The 21992-nt window shown below is 46.1% G+C and overlaps 2 protein-coding genes and 1 long non-coding RNA gene across 5 annotated transcripts in view; 2 read left to right on the top strand and 1 right to left on the bottom strand.

The window, feature by feature from the left end:
- Positions 1–555: 555 nt before the first annotated feature.
- On the bottom strand, positions 556–19814 carry LOC132653170 (uncharacterized). Of its 2 annotated transcripts, XR_009590914.1 has the most exons (7): positions 18709–18974; positions 13688–13849; positions 10813–10882; positions 8505–8582; positions 4762–4827; positions 2007–2204; positions 556–782 (listed from the first exon to the last, which is right to left on the bottom strand). It is a non-coding gene; the product is annotated as an uncharacterized LOC132653170 (long non-coding RNA). The 2 variants fall into 2 exon arrangements; XR_009590915.1 differs by lacking the exon at positions 18709–18974 and adding an exon at positions 19696–19814 and having other exon boundaries at positions 556–2204.
- On the top strand, positions 11779–12751 carry Ahsp (alpha hemoglobin stabilizing protein). Its single transcript, XM_021657891.2, has 3 exons — positions 11779–11885; positions 12086–12160; positions 12395–12751. Exons 2-3 carry the CDS (start codon positions 12086–12088, stop codon positions 12653–12655), a joined length of 336 nt encoding a protein of 111 aa, XP_021513566.1. The 5' UTR covers positions 11779–11885; the 3' UTR covers positions 12656–12751.
- Positions 18965–21992, top strand: part of Rusf1 (RUS family member 1) — a 25856-nt gene continuing 22828 nt past the window's right edge. Inside the window, exons 1-2 of one of the 2 annotated variants that reach the window (XM_021657894.2) lie at positions 18965–19298; positions 19484–19598. In XM_021657894.2, the coding sequence (XP_021513569.1) occupies positions 19005–19298; positions 19484–19598 (409 nt within the window). In that variant the 5' untranslated portion in view covers positions 18965–19004. The remainder of the gene's footprint in view (positions 19299–19483; positions 19599–21992) is intronic. The other variant, XM_060380741.1, reaches the window with a different exon arrangement.

Genomic DNA, 21992 nt, shown 5'->3' with positions numbered 1-21992 from the left:
GTAATACACAAAGGTTCCACCCCCAAACCACTGGGGCCCATTGGAAAACAGCCAGAGTTAATGCGGACTGTGGGACTGTAGAGAAGGGCCCTCCCGGGTCTCCGTCACAGCTCCACCTGGTGGAAGTTCATCGGCGAGGTAGGGATGCCGAGACGGCACTGGCTAAGCCCCTGAGTTCCCTGGGTGGCACCTAGCTGCACTGCCAAAGACGCTGCCATTTCCTCCCTCCTCCCATCCAGGGAGGATGGAAGGAAAAAAGTGATTTCAGACGAGAAGTTACGCTGGTCCTGGGAAACTCAGCAAAGACTTTCTGTGCAAAAGAGAAGTCCCAGAGGCTAGCCACGCTGTCAGGTGGCAACCAAGGGGACTCAAAAATTCCCAAGTCCAAACACCGAGGGGACAGGTCAGCCCTCCAAGGGGCGGCTCTGCCGAGGCGTAAGGAGAGCACTGGACCTGCAAATACAAGAGCCAGCCTCCCGTTTCCTTTCCTAGAGACGACAGCTCTTGGTACTGGCCCAGCAAGAAGGGAGGGATGACAACACCAGAACGAAAGCGGACATTCCTTGAGCTTTATTTACTTTCTTCTTTTCAAGTGTGCTTGAAGCACCTAACAGAGCACAGGGCTGGAAAGTTCCGCTGGACCCTCAACCTGACCCTGCTGTGCATCATCGACTTCCCCGACAGGTCTCACAGCTGTAGCCACCTCGTCTCCCAGATGCGGAGCAGCCCATGTCCTGCACTTGGTCTCTGGTCCTTGTCACTGATACAACTGCATCTCCCTGCTGGGTGAGAGAGCTTCCCTTAGCCCAAGGCTAACTCTTGGTTTTCCATCCCCAAGCCCAAGCCTTCTGGGTGAGCTCCAGATCTGGATGCCTTCTCTCCCAGAAACCTTCAAGTGCAGGTCTATCAGGTTTCCCCAGCCGAATGCTGAGGTGGCTCAGTCTATGAAAGGAAACTCCTGACCTTCCCCTGGCATGACATCCCCACAGCCTTAGCCTTGCTTCGCTCTCCCAGTTGCTTACATCAGAACTGCGAAGCTGTGGCAGCTAATAGTGACAGAATTTGTAAACATGAAGAAGGCAAGCTTTGAATGAGGGGTTATCTAGACTGAGTTAACTAAAATGAGAAGATTTACCCAAATAGGGTGCCACTATTCATGTGCTCCAACAGAAAGAAAGAAAGGAAGAAAGGAAGAAAAGAAGAAAGGAAGAAAGAAAGAAAGAGGCTGGAGAGATGGCTCAGAAGTTAAGAGCACTGGGTGCTCTTCCAGACGACCTGGGTTTGATTCTCAGCTCCTACATGGTGGTTAATAACTATCTGTAACTCCAGTCTCAGGGGATCTGATGCCCTCTCCCAGCCTCTGAGTGCATCAGGCATGCACACGGTACACAGACATGCATGGAGGCAAAGGACCCATACACAAAACTTGAAAGAAGGAAAGAAAGAAAGAAAGAAAGAAAGAAAGAAAGAAAGAAAGAAAGAAAGAAAGAAAGAAAGAAAGGAAGGAAGGAAGGAAGGAAGGAAAGAAGGAAGGGATGTAGGAAGAGAAGAAGGGAAGAAGGGATGGAGGAAGGAAGGAAACAAGCAAGTCATGGGGTTTGTTTTTCGTTTTGTTTTATCTTTTAGAAGATGGCCTGATTGACCACTCTCTGCTCCCTCCCTGCGGATGCAATGTGACCAGCTGCCTTGCTTTCCTGCCACCAAGACTTCCCCACCATGCTGGATTCTAGCCTCAGACCAATTAGGCTCCTTACTTCCCTAAGTGGTTTTTGTCAGGTGTCCTGTTGTTCTGAAGCAGTTAACAGGAAAACCACCCCAATAATTCTTTTCCTTTTTCCTTTTCCAGTTTTCCCCTCCCCTTTCCTCCCTCTACATGCTCCGATATGCCCCTCCCTGCTCTCTTTCAGATCATGGCTTCTTTTGCCATGAATTGCTATTTCATGAATATCACGTATAACCTGCTCAGTCTGCACAATGTTATTCGTCTGGGTGTTTTCAGGGCTGACCATGTGGTGTTGGATAACCAGCTGGTGTGCTCTTCTCTGGAGAAGACCGTCTCTCCTGCTTCTCAGCATTCCTTAGCTTCTGTGGCTCTTCGTGTAGAGCTGAGGCCTTGTAGGCTTTCCCCATCTACTTTGACATGTCTGTCCGTGTCGTCGTTAAGCTCGTGGTGGGAACTCACATTAGTGAGGTTTATGACATTCCTAGGAGACACAGTCACAAAACATATTCCCTGATCTTCACTCCCTCTTTTGCAGTGTTTCCTGAGCCTTAGGTGTGGGAGCATCTTGTAGATGAATCTGTTGGCACTGGGTGTAGGACCTGGGCTAGTTACTGAAGGTTGCCAGCAGCCCACACCACTTCTGAAAAAGCAGTTTATAAGGAAATTGAAACTTATTCTCTCTGCTTAGGGAGGCTTAGAAAAAGTTACAACTTGCTTATAATTAATTGAAAAGGAATAAATAGTTGTGTTTTTCCTCCTCCTCTTCCTTTGTCACCTCCTCCTGTTTTTCTACTCCCAAGTGAGGCAAACCCAGTCTTCAGATGCTTCAAATTATGAAAAGTGTGCATTTCCTAGCCAAACAGGCACAGAAAGTGAGCAGCCTTCCCCAAGGCCAGGAGATGGAGCGCTAGCCAGGGGCTGTTTTGTTCTGTCAAACAGCTCACCCTGTCTTAGGGTTACTACTGCTGTGATGAAAATGATCATGATCAAAAGCAGCTTAGGGAAGACAGGGCATATTTGGTTTCCGTATCCTGAATCACAGTTCATTGAAGGAAGCCGAGGGAGGAGCTCAAACTGGGCAGAAACCAGAAGTGATGCTGAGGCGGTGGAGGGGTGCTGCCTGCTGGCTCGCTCCTCGTGGCTTCCTCAGCCTGCTTCCTTATAGCACCCAGAACCACCAGCCCAGTCGTACAGACAATAGGCTGAACCCTCCCATATCGGCCGCCAGTTGGGAAAATGCCTACACCTCTGCCTACAGCCTGACCTCACGGAGACGTTTTCTCAACTGAGGCTCCCTCCTTTCAGAGGACTCCAGCTTGTGTCAAGTTGACATGAAAATCGGGACGACATCCTTCCTGTGACCACTGCTCCTCCTCTGAAGAGCAAAGCACTCATTTGGGAGTGGGACCAGGACTCTTTCTAAAGCTTCTCTGAGCTTTCCCTGGCCAGGGGATGCTTGAGGTTTGACTGAAGCATGCTCTTAGAGATGTTCCCCAGCCCTAGCCGTCTGGCCTTCCATTCCGCAGCTGCCCCCAGGCTGATAGAGCTTGGGAGCAATTTTGAAAGAAGAGAGGGCTGTGTCCTTGGCTGTTATGGAGGAGCAGAGGCAACGGTCTAAAAACAAGGTTGGGGCATCTGTTTTAGATCAGATGAAAGGCCATTTGGTCTGTTCCATCTCTTCTTCTAGGGAACATCCTCCCCCCAAGTCAGGACAAATCCCCATCAAACCTTCTGGGTCTGAGATTCCAGTGCCCCGCAAGCTCTGGGGATGACTTGTGACACACGATTAACCACTCAGGGTTGCCTGTCTTCCAGCCCCAGTGATAGGTTCAAGAATGGGCAAACAACTCGACCCCAGCCAATTAGCCCCTTCAGTCTCCCCATCACCACAATAAGGTCAAGCATGGATATTTGATTCAGCCAGAGCCAAGCTGGAAGCCTGTTTCCTGGTCACAGCTCAGGGAGTGGCCTGAGCCCAGTCCTCACCACTGAGGTCAGGATTGTGACCATAACGTAGACCTGACGCTGCAGCTAGAGCTTTGTGGAAAGCACATGTCTCTTCCTGGAAAGGGCTTCTTAGAAAGCATGCTTATCTCTAGGGTGTAGAGGACTTGGGGCTGATAAGATGTCTTTTCCTCCAGGCAGCTAAGGGCCAGCCTGAGGCCTGGGCATCCTTGTCTGACAAGAGCTGCAAGGAATAGACTTACATTGTCCCTTTCCTGAGGGAACGGCTGGAAGGTGGGAGCTATCTTAGTAGGACCCCACAGACTTTAAGTATGGTATATAGAAGTCATTCCCGACTGTGGCTTTCTCTTTAGTGAATATTTTGATCAACATGGATGACCCAGGTGCCAAGCCCGCCTCTACTTGGCCCCTTTGTAAGTGTTTCAGTGTCCCAGACCAGCTCTGGACTCTTGGCTTAACTCTGCCCTTCAGTATGGGCACAGGCTCTACATCTCTAGGCACAGATGGTTCATAAGTAGCTATACCAAGAAGGATTTAGCTTTGGTGTATGCCAGGATTAAAGAGGGTGGGCAGGAGGGCTTCCTGGTTGGAAGGGGCAACGGGGGTGCATTCGGTTGAGCAGACATGATCGTGATAGTTACGAAATGGCATTCATCTGTTGGCACCAGGCCCTGCCCATTGCTCACTGCCCACCCCACCCCCCTTACAGGGAAGAAAAACAAACCTTCATACCTTCCTCCAACCAAGCAGCAAATTACCAGAACCAGAGGAATTACCGTGAGTCCCACAGTTTTACTCAAGTATGGGAGAGAGAACAGTATCTCTTATTTGATTGGAGGGAGATAACCGCTCATTTCCGAGAGCAATTATGAGATTTCATGTCCGGTATTGTGACACCTTAAGGATTTATCTGGCAGGCTTGCTTCCCCTCCAGGTGTTTGCTGTCAATATAGAAACGCTGCTGATATAAACACAGGTGCAGTCAACACATGTGACCCTGGCCCAAGCTCTCCAGCGCTGCCTCAGTGCCTCTTCCAGCCCTAATGAAGATCCCAGGAGAGAGAGCCACTTACCAGCTGGTCAGGAAGGGACAAGAGAACCAGCGATTTTCTTCCAACAGAGGAGACAGCAATCCTTATCTGCAAAAGCCAAGCGTAACACTTACGGCTTCTTTAGGAATGGATGAGTCATGATGGGAGAACACGGACGTGGTCTGGGTGATGGGAGAAAGTGCAAGTCAAAGTTCTCAGCAAGAACCAGTGTAAGGGCAGCTACTTCCTGCCGAGTCCGATGACCACAAAGCTGGAGGCATGAGAAGCTGTGCAGCATGGCGTTGGAGCAGACCCTCTCTGAAGCGTCATAGCGACAGCTGTGCTACTGGCTAGGCTTTCATGGACATGCCCACCCTCTGTTCCCAGTGTAGCCTGGAAGCTCAAGAGGGCAGAAGCCTTTTCTCTCTGTCTCTCCACCTGGAGAACCTGGAAAGCCATACACACAGACACATGTGTGCTCCACACACACACACATACATATACACACACCACACACTTGCATCCTATACACATACAACCTCCACATACATATGCACACACAACCCACATACATGCACACACATACACACTACATACACATGTATGTATACACATATCATACATATACCCATATGAACACACACCGTGTGCGCATACACATACCGATATATGCACAACACACACACAGAGGAGGGCCACCTCTTGTACATCCTGAAATCTTGCTTCAATGTAGCAAACCACCTGAGCATTCGGTTTTGTTCTTTTGCTTCCTTTAGTCCCCATCAAACTCTCTTCTCAGACTTCTTGGTTTTAGAAGGTCCCTTTAATTTTAATGGGACCTGAATTCAGGGTCTAGTATGTGGCCACTGCAGGGAGCCGCAAGTAGACCTGGAGGAGGGGCTTAAAGAAAGCATCAGGTGCTTCGGGGGTGAGGGCCAGGCATAGAGGGGCCAACAGCGACTCCTGTTAAGCGAGGGAATGGATTTACCCAGTGCTAAGTAGCTGCCTGAATACCCATGTTCAAGCACATAGCAAGCCTCTTTCCTCTCTGTCTTCGCAGGTCAGCCTGACCTGTGTGTGTGTGAACTGGCGTGTGTGTGGGAGGCAGGTGTGTATGTGATGTGAGGGCACCAGCACGCTGGACCCCTGGCACCCACAGTGCTGGGGTCATTCTGGAATGGAGGGCACTTGCAGAAAAGGAAAAAAAAAATTACAGCGCTTTCTGGAGGTGGGGCGGTGGAAGGCGGGGGTGGGGGTGGGGAGCTGCGGTGGGATGAGGGAGGGGGAGGGGAAGGGTGGGGAGGCATGGGAGGCCCGGCCCCTAGCATCCTCTCCGCACCCTTGAGCACCCTTGATGTAGACCCAGAAAGAGGTAAACTTAATGGTTGGCTCACTCAAGCTTGTACCCCAATGGGCTGGCAGTAAGTAACAACGGTTCTAGGACCCTAGAGTGAATGTGAGGCCATCCTGATCTACACAGCAAGCTCTGGGCTTCACAGTGAAGACAGACTTGTGAGGAGCTGGTGGTCTGTATTTGAATGGCGATGAGGTGGACCCATGGACCTAGAACCTTAGACGTACCCGCTTAGGGTGTGGTGATTTAGCGGAGCGCAGGAGACCGAGAGAACTGCCAGACTCAGTAGGTGAAATTAAGAGTGCTGAGCTCTGTTACAAATGCAAACAACTGCCGTTTTCGTCAGCACTGCCGACCAAAATAAACTTCATCTCTGTAACTTAAAGTGTATGAGTGTATGTAAAAGTGTGTGATTCTGTGTGTATTTTTATTTCTTTAAGCTAAAGGATTTTCCTGAGTTTAAAATCAAATGCATGCCAGGTATAGTGTTGCATGCCTGTAATCCCAGCACTAGGGAGGCAGAGGCAGGTTCAAGGCCAGTGGTCTACATGGTGAGACCCTGTCTCAAAAAATTTTTTTAAAAAATTAAATGTGTTTGTTATGGAATCTTCACATCATAGTCTATTATGAAATACTGGCCAGTTTTCCACTTCTTGAAACACTTTTGGGCTGCACAGTAATTTCCTTTTAGCAGCAGTAAAGATCTGAACAGTGCAACAGACAAGAGCAATGGAGGTCTAGGCACCAGCATTAAGGACATGACCATATGACACTCTTCATTGGTAGATACCAAAATGGCATATTACCTGTATTCTTGAAAAGGATTTAGTTAAGCCAAATATCATACCGCTAAGCCATTTTCTAGGTGCTATTAAGCAATAATAACAGTTTAGGGCAGGAAAGATGGCCTTGATGATAAAGACCCTCTCCCTCTCCTGTAAATAAATAACAAAGATATAAGTGTGTGTAGGTAAGTGTGAGAACAAAACACTGGAGAGCACAGGGTGTGCTTCTTCCAGAATGAAAATAAACCAATCATGATGGAGGAACACCCTTTCCTTCAAGGTCAGTGATGTTTTTAAATATCAGATATTATGATGGTGTTTACATTTTACCATTCTTATTATGTTTGTTTGTTTGTTTGTTTTTTTGAGACCGAGGTTCACTCTGTAGACCAGGCTTGCAGACAAACCACAGAAAGTACTCCGTGTAAAGAAAAACTAGGGAATCCAAAAGAGAAGGAGATGCATGAAGGAAACAACAGGGCTTGCTGTGCTCAGTCACGCTTCCACTGGAGTTGAGGGGAACTCTTGCCACCTCGTGTTCATCTTAGGCAACAACTAATTAGGTTTCGGACTGCTGGCCAATGCCTAGAGCAATTAAAAACAAGGAAATCATGAAATTTGCATGCAAATGGATGGAACTAGAAAAGATCATCCTGAGTGAGGTATCCCAGAAGCAGAAAGACACACATGGTGTATACTCACTTATAAGTGGATATTGGACATATAATATAGGATAAACCTACTAAAATCTGTACACCTAAGGAAGCTAAAGAAGAGGGAGAACCCTGGGTAAGATGCTCAATCCTCATTCAGAAAATCAAATGGGATGGACATTGGAAGAGGGAGAAAACAGGGAAGAGGATAGGAGCCTACCACAGAGGTCTTTTCTAAGACCTCTGAAAAGCCTAGGGGTCTTTTCTGAGACTGAAACACCAACGAAGGATAATTCATGGATATAACCTAGAACCCCTGCACAGATGTAGCCCATGGCAGCTCAGTGTCCAAGATGGTTCCCTAGTAAGGGGAACAGGAGCTGTTTCTGACATGAACTCAGTGGCTGGCTTTTTGATCACCTCCCCCTGAGGGGGAGCAGCCACAGAGGAAGATAAAGCAGCCAATCCTGATGAGACCTGATAGGCTAGGGTCAGATGGAAGGGGAGGAGGACCTCCCCTATCAGTGGACTGGGAGAGAGACATGGGAGGAGAAGAGGAAGGGAGGGTGAGATTGGGAGGGATGAGGGAGGGTGCTACAGCTGGGATACAAAGTGAATATATTGTAATAAATAAAAAAATAAGTAAAAGGAAAAAAAGAATACATAGGGAGCCCCTCTCTCAGAAAAATAAATGCATAATGAGGCAATACATAAACACATGCAAAACTAAAAACAAACAAACAAACATGGAGTACAGGGGTGGGGCGGGGCGGGGCATGGAGTAGGAAAGGGGCTGAGAGGGTGGCGGGTAAGAAGTAGAACAAGATTTATTCAACATGGCCGGGATGGGAAGAGGGCCAGAGAGATCCTATCAGGCCTGTCTCCCTTTCCTCCCTCTCACCATAAAAAAGCAATGGGCAAAAGAGCTACTATTGATTATTAGTAATAGACAATGATAATATAGTAATATAATATTAATAAACTTAAAATCACCTTGAGGTTCTCACTGCTTTCATGGCAGCACTCAGGAGGGAGTCCTAGGCCAGGCGGTGAGATGATTTGTCTGCAGACCTGAGGGTAAAGATGGTAGGACAACCCATAGGGCTTGCCGGCTTCCAGATAAAATCGACTCAAATTAAATTACGAAGTAAAATAAAATCTGCTAAAATACACGTGGGCTTGAAGTTTCCTCAGAAAGCTGGAGATAGCTGAGTTTGGGAATCAGCATGAATGCTTCTGTTCCCTGCTCCCTATGGTGATACAATATTCTGGAAATAGCTCTTACATTCCAAGAGACTGGAGCTTTTGCAGGACCTCATAGCCAGAGTTATAGTTCACCTTGCGGTCACTTAAGACTTTTACCCTGCTGTGTACTCAACCTGTTGGCTTAACCTGCCTTTAGAGCAATGTTGCAACCAGTATTACTCCCTTGGATTTCCAATGTAACCGATTTTTAGAACCTAAGCTTGATGCAGAAGAAACAAACAAAAGCAATAACAATGATGTTATAAAGGACTCACTCTAAGGGGAGCAGGGGCTGCCTCTTTCACGGACTAGGTTGCCTGCTCTTTGATCACTTGCCCCTGGTGATTCAGCCTTGCAGGCCACAGAGGAAGAGGATCCAGGCAATTTTGATAAGCTAGGGTCAGATGGCAGAGGAGGAGGACTCCCCCTTTCAGTGGACTAGGGGAAGAAAACTGGGGTGGGGGTGAGACTGGAAGATGATGGAGTGGGCTACAATCGGGATATAAAATGAAAAAATTGTAAAAAAATTTTTTTAAGTTTTTTTTTTTTCCTCTACAATGGCTGTTTGGCTGTTGCTTACCCTCATCCCTTATCATTAAGCATTAAACTCTGTTTTGTGCACCACGCTCTGAATTCACTTCACAGAGAACACAAGGACTGGGACACGGAGGGGAAACCGGAGCCAGCTCCAGTCACAGCAGCAGCTTGAGGACCTTTGCTACCCTAATCTCTCAGTCAGACATTTCTTCTCAATTCTGTATTAAGAACTATTTTCTCCAGAACAAGGTTGATTTGACTTGAACTTGTTACTTCTCTTCCCTTCCAAGGCAGAAGACATCAAAATTAAGAATAATGAAACAAATTAGGGCCACTGGGATGTCACCATAAAATCACCAGCCTTCAGGTTGTTGTTTTAAAAATGTCCTCAAGCTGTTAGCGCTTTCTTGCTCGCTGCTCTGCTCTCTTCTCTATAAAGCCCTCCCACACAGCTGACAGCTTTTGTTGGCATTAGCCTCTTTGTTTCCTTGGCTTTCTAAATAAGTATTTTTCTTTGCCCCAGTACTTGTCCCTCAGTCACTGGGTTTTTCAAGTAGCAAGTAGACAGCTCGGTTCACTAACACCCTGAGAAGGGCTTCTCTGCCCTTTACCTTTCCCCAAATTAGGACATTATTTCTACAAGGTCTCTAAGGATCCTTGGGGGTAAGAACCTCAAGAGGTTGCAGTAGTGTCAGAAAACAGTATAACCTGGGGGGGGGGAAGGTCTTTTCATGGGGAAAGCTCCATGGAGCGAGGAGGAGAATCTAAGCCAGGGGGTTTCTTGTCCTCTAAACTCACCCCTTTCTCTTTGTCCCCTTTCTCCTTCCCACCTAGTTTAGGAAACTGTCCCTAACATAGGAATTTGCCAAAGCAGCAGCAGCTTCTCCTTCTCCTCCTTCTCCTTCTCCTCTTCCTCCTCCTCCTTCTTCTTCTTTTCTTTAAACCAGAAAATAAAATATCATAATTCCTTAGCCTGGCATTCTTGAATGACAACTGCCCCCAACTCTGATCCCAGCTATCAACTCCACCCTGGAAACTTGTGATTCTCAGGGACTGCTGGCTTCATCATGAACTGCAGCTAGGGGCACCCTTCCAACCCATGCCACTATATCTGACTCCATTCAGAGTCTAAGGCTGAGACAAACACTAGCACTTTTGTGAAAAATTGAGTTTTCAGGAAGAATGAAAACTGCGAAGGTTACAAACATTGTGTTTTTATTGTTTTGGTTTGCCTTTGAGATTTTTTCTTTGTTTGTTTTTTGTGTTTGTTTTTTGAGTTTGTTTGTTTGTTTTTGCTTTTCAAGACAAGATTTCTGTGTAGCCCTGGCTGTTCTGAAACTCACTCTGTAGACCAGACTGGCCTCAAACTTCGAGGTCCGCCTGCCTCTGCCTCCCCAATGCTAGGATTAAAGGCATGCACCACCATGGCCTTTCATATTATATTTTTTTATGCCAGCTTTTGAGAATGAACTAAACCCTGAAGCCAGTTTCTGTACATGAATTCACCAGGGGGACTTACTCGGAATGCAGGTTTGTAACTGTGAGATCTTGAGAGAGTTACTTGTTTCTCTGGCTTTCAGTTTCTCCATCTGAAAAATGGAAATGATGTCAGTACATACCAGATAAGGTGAGGGTGAGGGCTAAACTGTAGACGTCTAAGTCACATTTGGTAAGTGGTACATGCTATTTATGTGTGTGTGTGTGTGTAAGAGAGATATGCTTATACACCATGGTGTTCATATGGACATCAAATGATAACTTGAAGGAATCATTTCTCTCCTCCTACCATGAGGGTCCCAGGGGTTGAACTCAGGTCATCAGGCTTGGCATCAAGTACCACTGAGCCATCTTGCCAGCCCAGGACATAACTACTTAGATGTTACACATGATTTGGAGATAGTGGCAAGTATTCAGAGTTACCTTTGTTCCACTGATGCAAAGACATAATTTCATTTTTCTTTATAGCTGAAAAAGCTCCATTATGCATATATCCCACATTTTCTAAAAGAATTTTTATAACGATAAATGCTTAATACATGCTTGGGAAAAGTGTCCAGCATAAAAGAACACATGTAGCATAAACTTTGCTTTTGAGAACAGGTTCTTGTTTGGCTATATCCTGGGACTGGTATTTACCTTGATTCTCCTTCCTCTGCCTCTAGAATGTGGGATGGTGGCCGGGCTTCTAAACTGTTCTTACTATGGCAGCTGTGGATTGGAGAGACAATGCCTTACATTGCATATGATGCAAAAGGTGCCCGTTATATAATGGGGTCCAGTAAGTGTTAGTTTCCTTAGAACTTCCGGACTGTTTTGGGGTTGTAGAGGAAAGGCCAAGCGTGTGTTTCTGGTTTGTTGCTTGCATTTTATGTCTTCAGTTATCTAGTTTTTTTCCTTGGTATCTCTATCTTTCTAACTCCTCACCACCCACCTTCTCCACCCCAGGATGACTTATCATGTTCCTTCAGGACCTCAGTGCGGGGCGTTTCCTTCTCAAGCTAACTCCTGACTGCCTACATCTAGCTTAGTGCAGAGGACACACAAACCCTGGAGAGTGTGGGTGAGGCCAGCTCAGCACTGACGGACTTGAAGGTGAGCCCATGTTGGTAGAAATGTGACTTCAGCACAGAGCAGAGCTCAAAAACTCTAGGAAAGGGGGTTTGGGTTCTATTCCTTATATTCCTCTCAGATATAAGGAATGTTAACTGGGGCGGGGGTGGTGGTGAGAGGATTGGGGAGGCTACTCAGGCATGGGAGAAGAGGATTAATCTCCTTCTTTCTTAAACTGACAGATGGCCCCTTTTCAGACCAATAAGGATCTGATCGCTACAGGAATAAGGGAATTTAATGTTCTGCTGAATCAGCAGGTAAGCTCGTGTCCTGTTTCAAAGAACAGAGATGGAGAGAGTGTGTGTTAGAAGGACAGAGAAGGCTCATTTGAAACTGTAAGGGCAATGGTGGCATTGGTCCAAATATCTAGAAAGAGGGAGTGTAACTCCAAGAAAAGAGGTTGTGAGCATTTATAAGACCAACCGGGCACTCCACATGGCTGGCCATATTCTCCCTCACCAACTCTCTCCCTTCTCTCCCCTCCCCCCCAGGTCTTTACTGATCCTCTCATCCCCGAAGAAAACATGGTCACTGTGGTTGATGACTGGGTAAACTTGTACATCAACTATTACAAGAAGCACATGTTTGGGGAGCAGCAGGAGCAAGACAAGGCTCTGAAAGAGCTCCAGCAGGAGCTGAGTGCTTTGGGCAGCCAGTTTCTGACCAAATACAGGACCTTTCTGAAGTCCAAAGATCTCCCAAGCAGTGAAGTGCCTTCCTCAAAGCATCAAGGCTCAGGGCATCACGTCTAAGAAGCCTGAAGCCTTGGCTCTGTGTTGTGTCTTCATCCCATGGGGTTGCTGTGCCTTGACATCCCAATAAAGATCAATACTAATTCTGGTTAAAAAGACTCCTGGCTCTTTCCCCCATTGTTTCTGGATGTGGGAGCATTTGATCCCCTTTTCTTAATTAAGCACTTTAAAAAATGGTTTGGGAATCTAATTCAGTACAGCAGAGGTTGGCAGCTCTAAGAAAACACCGGATAATGCTAGACTAGGAGGTATGTTCAGCCAGTCGGACCAAAGACAAAGCTCTGGATGAGGAAGGTGATAGGAAGAAGAACAGATAGAAATCCTCCATAAATTGTGACTCTTGACCTGCTTTTCGAGCAGGAAGCCTGGCTCATTTCTGTTTCTCTCCTTTAGCTCCAGCTTGACAATATTCTAGGACCATCTATTACAAAGCACCCTCCTAGACACTGTGAGTATTGTGGTCATTTAGAGTGTATAGGCTGTTGGGAACCATTTGGTGCATCTCTTATACATCAGGTGGGAAATGCCTTATCATGGGCTCCATCACCACCCAGTAGAGATCCCAGGTCTCAGAAGCAGAAGCAGTGAGCTTCCCCACTTGGCTGTCTCCTGTCACTCAAGGCACCCCCCACCCCCACTTTTTTTTTTTTTTTGAGCTTCAGGCTTTTTACTTTAGGAAGTTTAGGTGGCTATAGAGCCAGGTTAGTCTCTGTATCTTAGAAAGAAAAAAAATGAAGCAAAAATGTTAAGACCATAGTTCAGTCTCCTGACAACACAAACAGGAAGCATGGGGCAGTGGTGGGGTGTGAGGGGAGAGTGCTTTCATATCGTTTTTCATGGTTCCTTTCCAGTGGAAACATTTGAGGAGATTAAGGTGCATCTATGAAACCCAATATGAGAGAGAGAGAGAGAGAGAGAGAGAGAGAGAGAGAGAGAGAGAATTGAGGGGTAGATCTGGTTCAAAGTAAGAGGGAACTAGCACAGTGTCCCAGGCATCTTTCCAATTTTGAGCCTCACTACCCGCTGACTTACTGGGAGTGACAGTGTTTCAGGGAAGTAGGATGCATGCCCTTCTGAGGATGATTGCTTTTGACGGAGGCTGGACACTTTTCCTCGGATCCCTTGGCAAATCTGTTAATGTGATCCAGTGCCTTTGCACAGAGGACAGTAAACAGTTTCACCCAAGGTCGGGACCTGGAGTAGAATAAAGAAGTTACTATATTTACATTGTTGCTCTGCACAGTGTTCCTGCAAAGACTACTCAGAAGGCAATCTCTCAAGAAGCCTTGGGAGGCTATTTAACCTCTCTCCTCAAGCATTGAGACCAGGGAAGAAAATAAATCACTAGGTCTGTCTAGTGAGGTGAACAACTAAACACCAACCATTCCATAAACTACGAGGTTGAGAAGGTGCCTTTTAATTGTGTCCATGTTCGTACATTCCTATCCTGAATGTGTTTAGTCATAAGCCTACCTAGAAGACAATCTAGAAGGCTCTGAGCTTTGTCTTTAGAGGTGGTGGGATCTCTAGTAGTCCAAAACAATAAAATAAGTAAGATGGAAATAAAGCTATGAATCAGCGCATACCTCAGATCCATTACTGAAGAAAAGCTAAGCAAACTTGAGCTGAAAGAATGAAGATTCTTTGTGATGTCAGCTCTGGAACCAATCGTAGAGAGGAGGTGACAGGCAGGAAGTGAGATGGAGCTACAGTCACACTGTATCTGCCCCCTGCAGTGAGCCCTGAACAAAGGCTGACTCTGAACTCTAACTGCACCGTCAGCTCTGATACGACTCCCCACCTGACTTTCACTCTGATCACGACAGACACCTGGCCCTCACGATGTCCCTGGACTGCACACAGACATTGTAGTCACACTTATCTTGATGTAGAAGTCTATCTGACTTATGACATGATTCTAACTCTCAACCTGACTTTTTTTCTTTAGGGAAATCAAAAATCATAAAAATTTTACTTGAAAAATAAAGTTGTACAAAATATTACTGTTAGACTTAAAATTTTCCATAAGGTTCATGAAGCTTCTTATCTTAAAGGTTATGGTATGACATTCGAATGAAGGGAGACTTTCAAAGAGCCATCTAACTTCAAAACCTACAAGAGATATAGATATTTTTCAAGTGCCTTTAAGATATGAAAGCAATGTATCTATTTGAAAATGGCATGTATGACAAGCTCATCACAGCTCTACAAAACTGCCTGCTTTCTGTTGTAAACACAAGAAACAACGCAGATGACAGCATTCTCTGAAAAGTAATTCCAAGTGCTGCCACTGCATCCCAACACCAATTCAGACAGTACTCAGTCAACAAAGACAGCAAAACACTAAAGGGTTCACATTTGCTTTGACCTTTAAAACACCCCCAGTTAAAGGTAAGCAGGCCGAGCAGGGCCCCTCATTTCCAACACCTTGTGACCGCTCACAGAATATGCCTGAAAATGCAATCCCAGGCTTCAGAGTTCAAAACCCGGTCCTTCTCTTGTTCCTCTCTTGTAACCTGGCAGCCAGGAACTGCCAAAAACTTTGCAGCTTCTTCTGATGTTTCTGACAGAACTTCCCTCTTTGGAATGGTCAGGACAGGATGAACAATGGCTGCTCTAGAAAAAGCCTCAGACACCCTTGCTAAAGGCAAGGGTTTCTTCTGATTTTTTTGGATTTCTTCTTCCAAAATGCTCTTGCTGGCATAACTGGACTGTGCTATATTAATTAATTAATAAACATTAATTTAACAAATAACTTACTAATCCATAAATAATAATCAATAAATAACCAATTTGATAATTAATAATGATTATTTATTAGCCACTAACAAATATCAATCCATTATTAATAATTAACAAATAAACATTAATATATTAAATAAACAATGTCAACTTTTTATTAAAATTAATTAAGAATTGATATTGATTCATTAATTGATATTAATGGAATGCACCTTTCCTGACCTGCACTCAGTTTCTAGTGAGAAAAGAGTGAGGTATATAACAGGATTTTCTAGCCATGATGGTAGTCAACAAGCATATAGCTGTAATACACAAAATAATAGTGAGAGTGCAATGCTTCAGCTGTCCACAAACAGTTACAAATACCATGTGTTTGTGCAATGCACTGTGTTAGGTGTTGTTTCTCCTTTATTTCTCGCTTTGCATCCTTGTGGCCAGCCCTCCAGTGCTCCTGCTGATTCTGAGAGCAGTCATTACAGACAACAACAATTCCTTCCTGAATCAGCCAGTTTCTTTTCTCAGCTATGAGAACAATTACATGTAATTTTCAGTTCTGAGGATGGGAAGGGTAAGCATCCATCGACCAGTGTGCCAGGCTGCATGTGGTCTATTACCCGTTATTAAATAATATATTTGAATTTTTATTAAAAGTTAAAGAAATACAGATGGATCCATTTGGAGTTTCGTAGCACCACCAAAAGCAAAGAAATAAAACTCAGATGTGAGATGTATATGCCAAGCTTTGCCTTCTTCTGTACCTAAGGGGGGGGAGAGTTAGAAATAATTTTTTTTTTCATTCTTATCTTTCTTTCTTGTTTTTTGTTTGTTTGTTTCAAGACAGAGTTTCTCTGTGTGTTCCTGGCTGTCCAGGCTGGCTTGAACTCAGAGAACTGCCTGCCTCTGCCTCCCAAGAGCTGGGATTAAAAGCATGTGGCCTCACTACCTGGAGAAATGATTATTTTTTTAACCAGAACATTTTCCAGAGTGTGTAACATAAACAGCAGAAACCGGAAGTGATTTTGTCAGCCGGTTTTCCAACAGTGAAGACATAACATTCATTCCCAGCCACCACTGGGCATAGCAAAGCAAAGAGGTGCCTTCTGGAATGACGAAGCTTCTCATCAGTCCATGTCCAGTCCATCTCCGGTAGATGTGCTATGCTGTTCTTCCCATGAAAACAGTCAGGCACGAGACACGGAGAATTAAAAAGTAAGAAGGAAGAATGCATGTTTGGTGAATACTTTAACTCAAATTAAAGTATTTAAAGTATTTAAAAATTAAAAGATGCAAATACTTAAGGACTTTGAAAAGGCTTTCAGTTAAACAATAGAAAAACAGGGAAAAGAAATGCAAAAAAGAAAGAAAAAAGAAAAAAATGTGTTTTAGCAACTCAAGCCTCCAAAAAAACCACAAACTAGAAAAACTCAGGTTTGTATATTGCCCTTTCTTTGGCTTAAATGCCGCCACCAAGGTCATGTTCAATCTACAAGGTTACTGAACACAAAATGGAAGAGCATAGCTCAGTCGCACCCTATGTATGTTCCCCCAGATGCTGTGAACTCATTGGTAAATGGTGTTGTCAGTCCTTACTTAGTGTTCTAATACAGCTGATCTAATTACAGCATTACACAAATAACACGCCTTCTCAACGAGAAATTCCCTCCACACAGAGAGAAATGAAGGAAAACTCTTGGCTTAGGCACCTGGCCACTGGGGCTGATGCGGAAACAAGAGTCAGCCCCCAGCTGAAGATGTCATTAGCTCATACCCGCCTTGGACTGATATCTCCCATGTACGCTGTCGTCCTACTTCTCCTTTGGCTCTGGCCCCAGGTTACACTCTGAACAGTTTTAGCAGGAGACTGCCAGTCTGGCCACTTAGGCATATGGGAGATTTACACAGCAAAGATACCACATACTGCCGGAATGATTTTAGGTACCAGTGCTGTTCTTTTCCAATAGTTGTTACCCAGGCCCATCTGGCACAACTGGGTATACTCTCAAGGGGCGGGAATGGACAACGGTCAGGGGGGTCATTTGCATCGCCCTGCATGTCTAGAGGGGCTGTTATGTGATGTCTCTACATGAGCACACAGCTTGACTGTGGTGCTCAGGCTCTTTCCTCAGTCCTAGCCCCCCTCTGTTCTTGGCAGAGCTTTTACCCTTTCTTAACAGGCTGTCTACTTCAATTCCAGGCATAATTTACAAGGCATGATTTTTCTCCACCTCTCTCCTCTTGGTAGTTGACAGGATTTCCACCCAACCTGTCCTATGTTTTCCTGGTAAACTAATAAAACTGTCCTCAAGATTCCTGTTCATTCCATTTCTAAATTCTTTTATTAAAAAATATTTTATTATGTGTGTGTACCTGTGTGTGTGTGTGTAGGTGCACACCCGTGTGTTTGTCTGAGGAGGCTGAAAGAGGGTGTCTAGTTCACCTGACCCCGAGTGCTGGGAACCGAACGCTGATCTTCCAGAAGAACTGCAGGCACTGAACATTAAGCCTTCTCTCAGCTTCCACTTTTTTTTTTTTTCCTTTAAAGAGACCAAGACATTCTCATGGGAACCTCGGTTTCCCCAGTAACAAAACAACAACAAACGCTGGCAAAGAACCCCTTCTGCTGCTGCTGCGAATGGTGCGGCTGTGTGAGACTCAAAGGAAAAACTGGAACTGCTGTATGATTACAGCTCTACCACTTGTAGCTGCGCGCAGGCCTTATGTCCTTCCACAAACATGCTGGCGCGTCTCTGTTTACTGCTGCAGTGTCTGCAACAGCTAAGAAGCGGAATCAGTCTGGATCTCCATCAATAGGCAACTGGGCCACAAAATGTGGAATTTTATTCACCCATAAAGAAAAGTGAAATCATGACATTTGCGGGAACATGAGTTGGAGACTGTTTCAGAAAGACACAGGTCCCGTCTTTTCTCTCATTAGGCAAGTCCTAGATTTGAATTTTTGTATTTGTGTATGTGTAGGGAGGAAGGTATAGGTCATGAAGTTAGAAATGGGACCATGAAGACGGAGGGGGGGGGGAAGAGTAGGAGGACAGAAATCACGTGACAAAAGCAGCAACGAGGGTGGGAGCAGGGGTGGGGTGGAGCTCGGGGTGGGTGAGTGTCTGTCCAGCAGGAGTCAGGCAGGGGAACTGGGGAGGCAACGGTAAATAGGAACAACAGGGACAAAGTACACATGAGACGTCCATAATGAAGCGCATTAAGTCACAAGCTAATTTTCAAATTTTCGAAAACCATATTGTCCCTGGCCTCACAGCCAGGCACCTGCGTCCCAGAGAGGGATACTCTTCACTCACACAACTGAAAGTTTTGAGATCTGAGCGGAGTCTCGACCACAGCTATTTCCCGGGACGGCATCATTCCCTCTCCCGATTATTGGAGTTCAGGGTCAACGGGCTCCCACAGTGCTCCTAAGGACCCAAGCACGGCAGACAGGCACGGTCAGTCCTGGGGTGCGTCCCAGGAAGGCAGGGCACACGACAACCTCATTTCTAAGATGTTAAAAGAGTATTGCCCCTCCGCGGCCGCCGTAGCCAAACAGGAAATGTTGCTCCTCTGGCTTTTGCCGCGTCGGACGGACTCAGCCTTGGAGATGGCTGACGCCGCGAGCCTGCGGGCTCCGCTGTGCACCGAGCAGTTCGGCTCCGGAGCCCCGCGCGGCTGCCGTGCTGCCGCCGACGGGAGCCTGCACTGGGAAGGGGCTCCGCGCTGGGGCTGGCTCTCCCGGGCCCCGACGGCGAAGCCCGGGCCGGACGCGGGTGGTGGCGGGGCGCCCTGGGCAGCGCCGCCCGTTCTTTCCGGCCTCCGAGCCGTGCTACTGCCTCGGGGCTTCCCTGACAGCGTCAGCCCGGACTACCTGCCGTACCAGCTGTGGGATTCCGTGCAGGTCTGGCCGGACGAGGCCGTGCGGGGACGGGAAGGGGCGGTTTATGGCCGAGGACCCAGGGGCCAGGCCACTGCCACCTGCATTTGCACGTGGAAGGCTGGGGCGCAGCACCAGTGAGGTCTGGAGTAGCGTTGTGAGCCCTGGGCTCCTGCGACCCCTCCTCACGCCGCTCCTTTTCTCCCCAGGCCTTTGCTTCCAGCCTCTCTGGCTCCCTAGCTACCCAGGCAGTATTGCAGGGCTTAGGGGTCGGCGACGCAAAAGCCTCTGTTTCAGCTGCCACTTCCACCTGGCTCGTGAAAGGTGAGCTGGATCCCGCGAGCCTTGCCCTCGCTTCTCGCTCTGGCAAATCCTAACCCTGCGGTTCTGACCTCCCAACAGTGTCTCCCGTAGTGTGTACCTTTATGGTCTGCAGCCGGATTAGATAGTACGCAGAAGCTGTGTGTCCCCATGCCTAGAACAGTATTCTGCTCCTCTCTCGCCCATTGCGGGGAACCCTCCTCAGTGAATCAGCCTCAGTGACACAACTTGTTACCCAAGCAAACTTCGGAAGCTCTAAGTCATCTGGGTCCCTCGTCCTTAAATTAGCTTTTATCCTACTTTAGGCAGGATGGCATAGAAATGCAGTTTATTACATAAAACTTCCCAGTAGGGGAACGGTTATGGAAATGATAAAATGTATTCTGACTCCTCTGGGATAGTAGACAGAGCTGTAAAAATGATTATAGTAACCATGTGCTGAGAGTTTACAGCCTTTTGAAAATCACCAAGAAAAGCAAAGCTTATTTAGCATCGTGCCTCCTGGAGAGTGAAGCAGAGAAAAGGGAAATTGCCACTTGTTTCATGTTTAGGAGGGCCTGCGGCTTAGTCTTCTGGCCTCTGTCTTTCCCTGTTATTTTCAGTGTATTTAAATGAACCCAAGGGGCGGGGCAAGCGCACCTTCTGTCAGAGGCGTGGCTACCTCTTAGGCGAGCCTCCCTGGACTGTTTGGTGATCAGAAGGTCCCACTATTAGAACTGAGCACATTTAGCGGGCATAGTTGTACACGCCTTTAATCCCAGCACTCTGGGAGGCAGAGGCGGGCGGATCCTCGTGAGTTTGAGGCCAGACCCGTCTACAAAGCCAGTCCAGATGTCAAAGCCCAGCTTTGCCATGGACAGGGGACAGACTGAGGAGATGTACACAGAGTCGGCCTGATAAATTACTCTTCAGGCTTTTTTTTTTTTCCTGAGGGTTTACTACTTAATTACTTACACTAGTAAGTAAATTAAGCTCTTTTACTCAGGGATGAGCAGCAGACCACCTGCATGGGCTCAGAGGCACTTTATTAGTGAGAGAGAAAGATCATGCATTCCTACACATTCCATAGTATTAGTTCATATGTTCATACAGACAACCAGACATGCAGACGTGTACACATTCACACAGACATTCAAGGGAGCCCCCATCATACATGCACATCATGCATATATACAGCTATTTACACCCTTGTACACATACATATGTATACGTATTTATACAGACACCCAGACATTCATACATATATACATATACACAGACAGTCAGACTGACAGACACATATTTGGTGGATGGAGGAACACTCCAGCCAACAACTTTATTTCTGTCCTGGGTTTTATACCTTCTAGGACATGTAAGAAAAATTAGCGCATTCAAGAATAGATACAATTGTTACATAAAAGGGAGTTATAGTAGGACTATTGATTGCAAGTTCTTTCATTAGAACTGGTATCTAACTGGATACTTTTGTTTATTATGTTTAAAGCAGTGATTTTATCTATATGCTCATTATGAGGTCAAAGCAGAAGTTTTATCAAAAAGAATTTTACAAGCTTCTCAAGGGTAAGATGTTTATACGCAAAGCACCAAATAAGAGGTACTCTTGGAATTTTTGTGTTTGTTTGGGTTTTTTTTTTTGTGTGTGTGTATGTGTAGCATAGGCTAGCCTAGATCTTCATTTATCACTGGAGCCTTTGCTTGGAATTAAAGGCAGGTACTACTCTGCCTGGTTTGGAATGTATGATGTAATCATTTTCAGACACACACTCCCCTGGTTGGTTGGTTGGTTGGTTAGTTTTGCTTGAAGGTGTTGTTTGTTTATCAACTTGAAACAAGCTAAGGTCATCTGAGAAAAGGGAACCTCAGTTAAGAACATGCTTCCATGAGATTGGTCTAAACCTTTTTGTTTGTGTGTTTGTTTTGAGACAGGGTTTCTCTTATAGCCTGGGCTGTCCTGGATTCACTGTGTAGACCAGGCTGGCCTTGAACTCCATCCGCCTGCCCCTGCCTCCCAGAGTGCTGGGGTCAGAGTTGTGCACCACCACCACCCTGCTGGGGAACTTAATTGACGAGTGAGGTGGCAGGGCTCAGTCCACTGGGCAGTGCCATCCCTGGGCAGGTTCCCCTGGGCTGTATAAAAACGCAAGCTGAGCAGTCAAGCCAGCAGCACTGCTCTGTGGCTTCTGCTTCAGTTCCTGTCTCTCAGATCCTGCTCTTCTTCAGTTCCTGCCTTGACTTCCTTTGGTGGCCTATGACCTGACTCTGTAAGCCAAATAAAGCTTTTCCTCTAAAACCATATATAAAACCGTACTTTCTATGCCCGTCTCTGAATAATGGCACGGAGACATTTTTATTTTATTATTTATATTACTATATTATATTTTGTTATTATTTATAGCA

Source organism: Meriones unguiculatus, chromosome 1 (genome assembly GCF_030254825.1).
Source record: "Meriones unguiculatus strain TT.TT164.6M chromosome 1, Bangor_MerUng_6.1, whole genome shotgun sequence".
Taxonomy (NCBI): Eukaryota; Metazoa; Chordata; class Mammalia; order Rodentia; family Muridae; genus Meriones; species Meriones unguiculatus.
The sequence above is the reverse complement of the archived record's forward strand: the minus strand, read 5'-3'. Positions and strand labels throughout refer to the sequence as shown.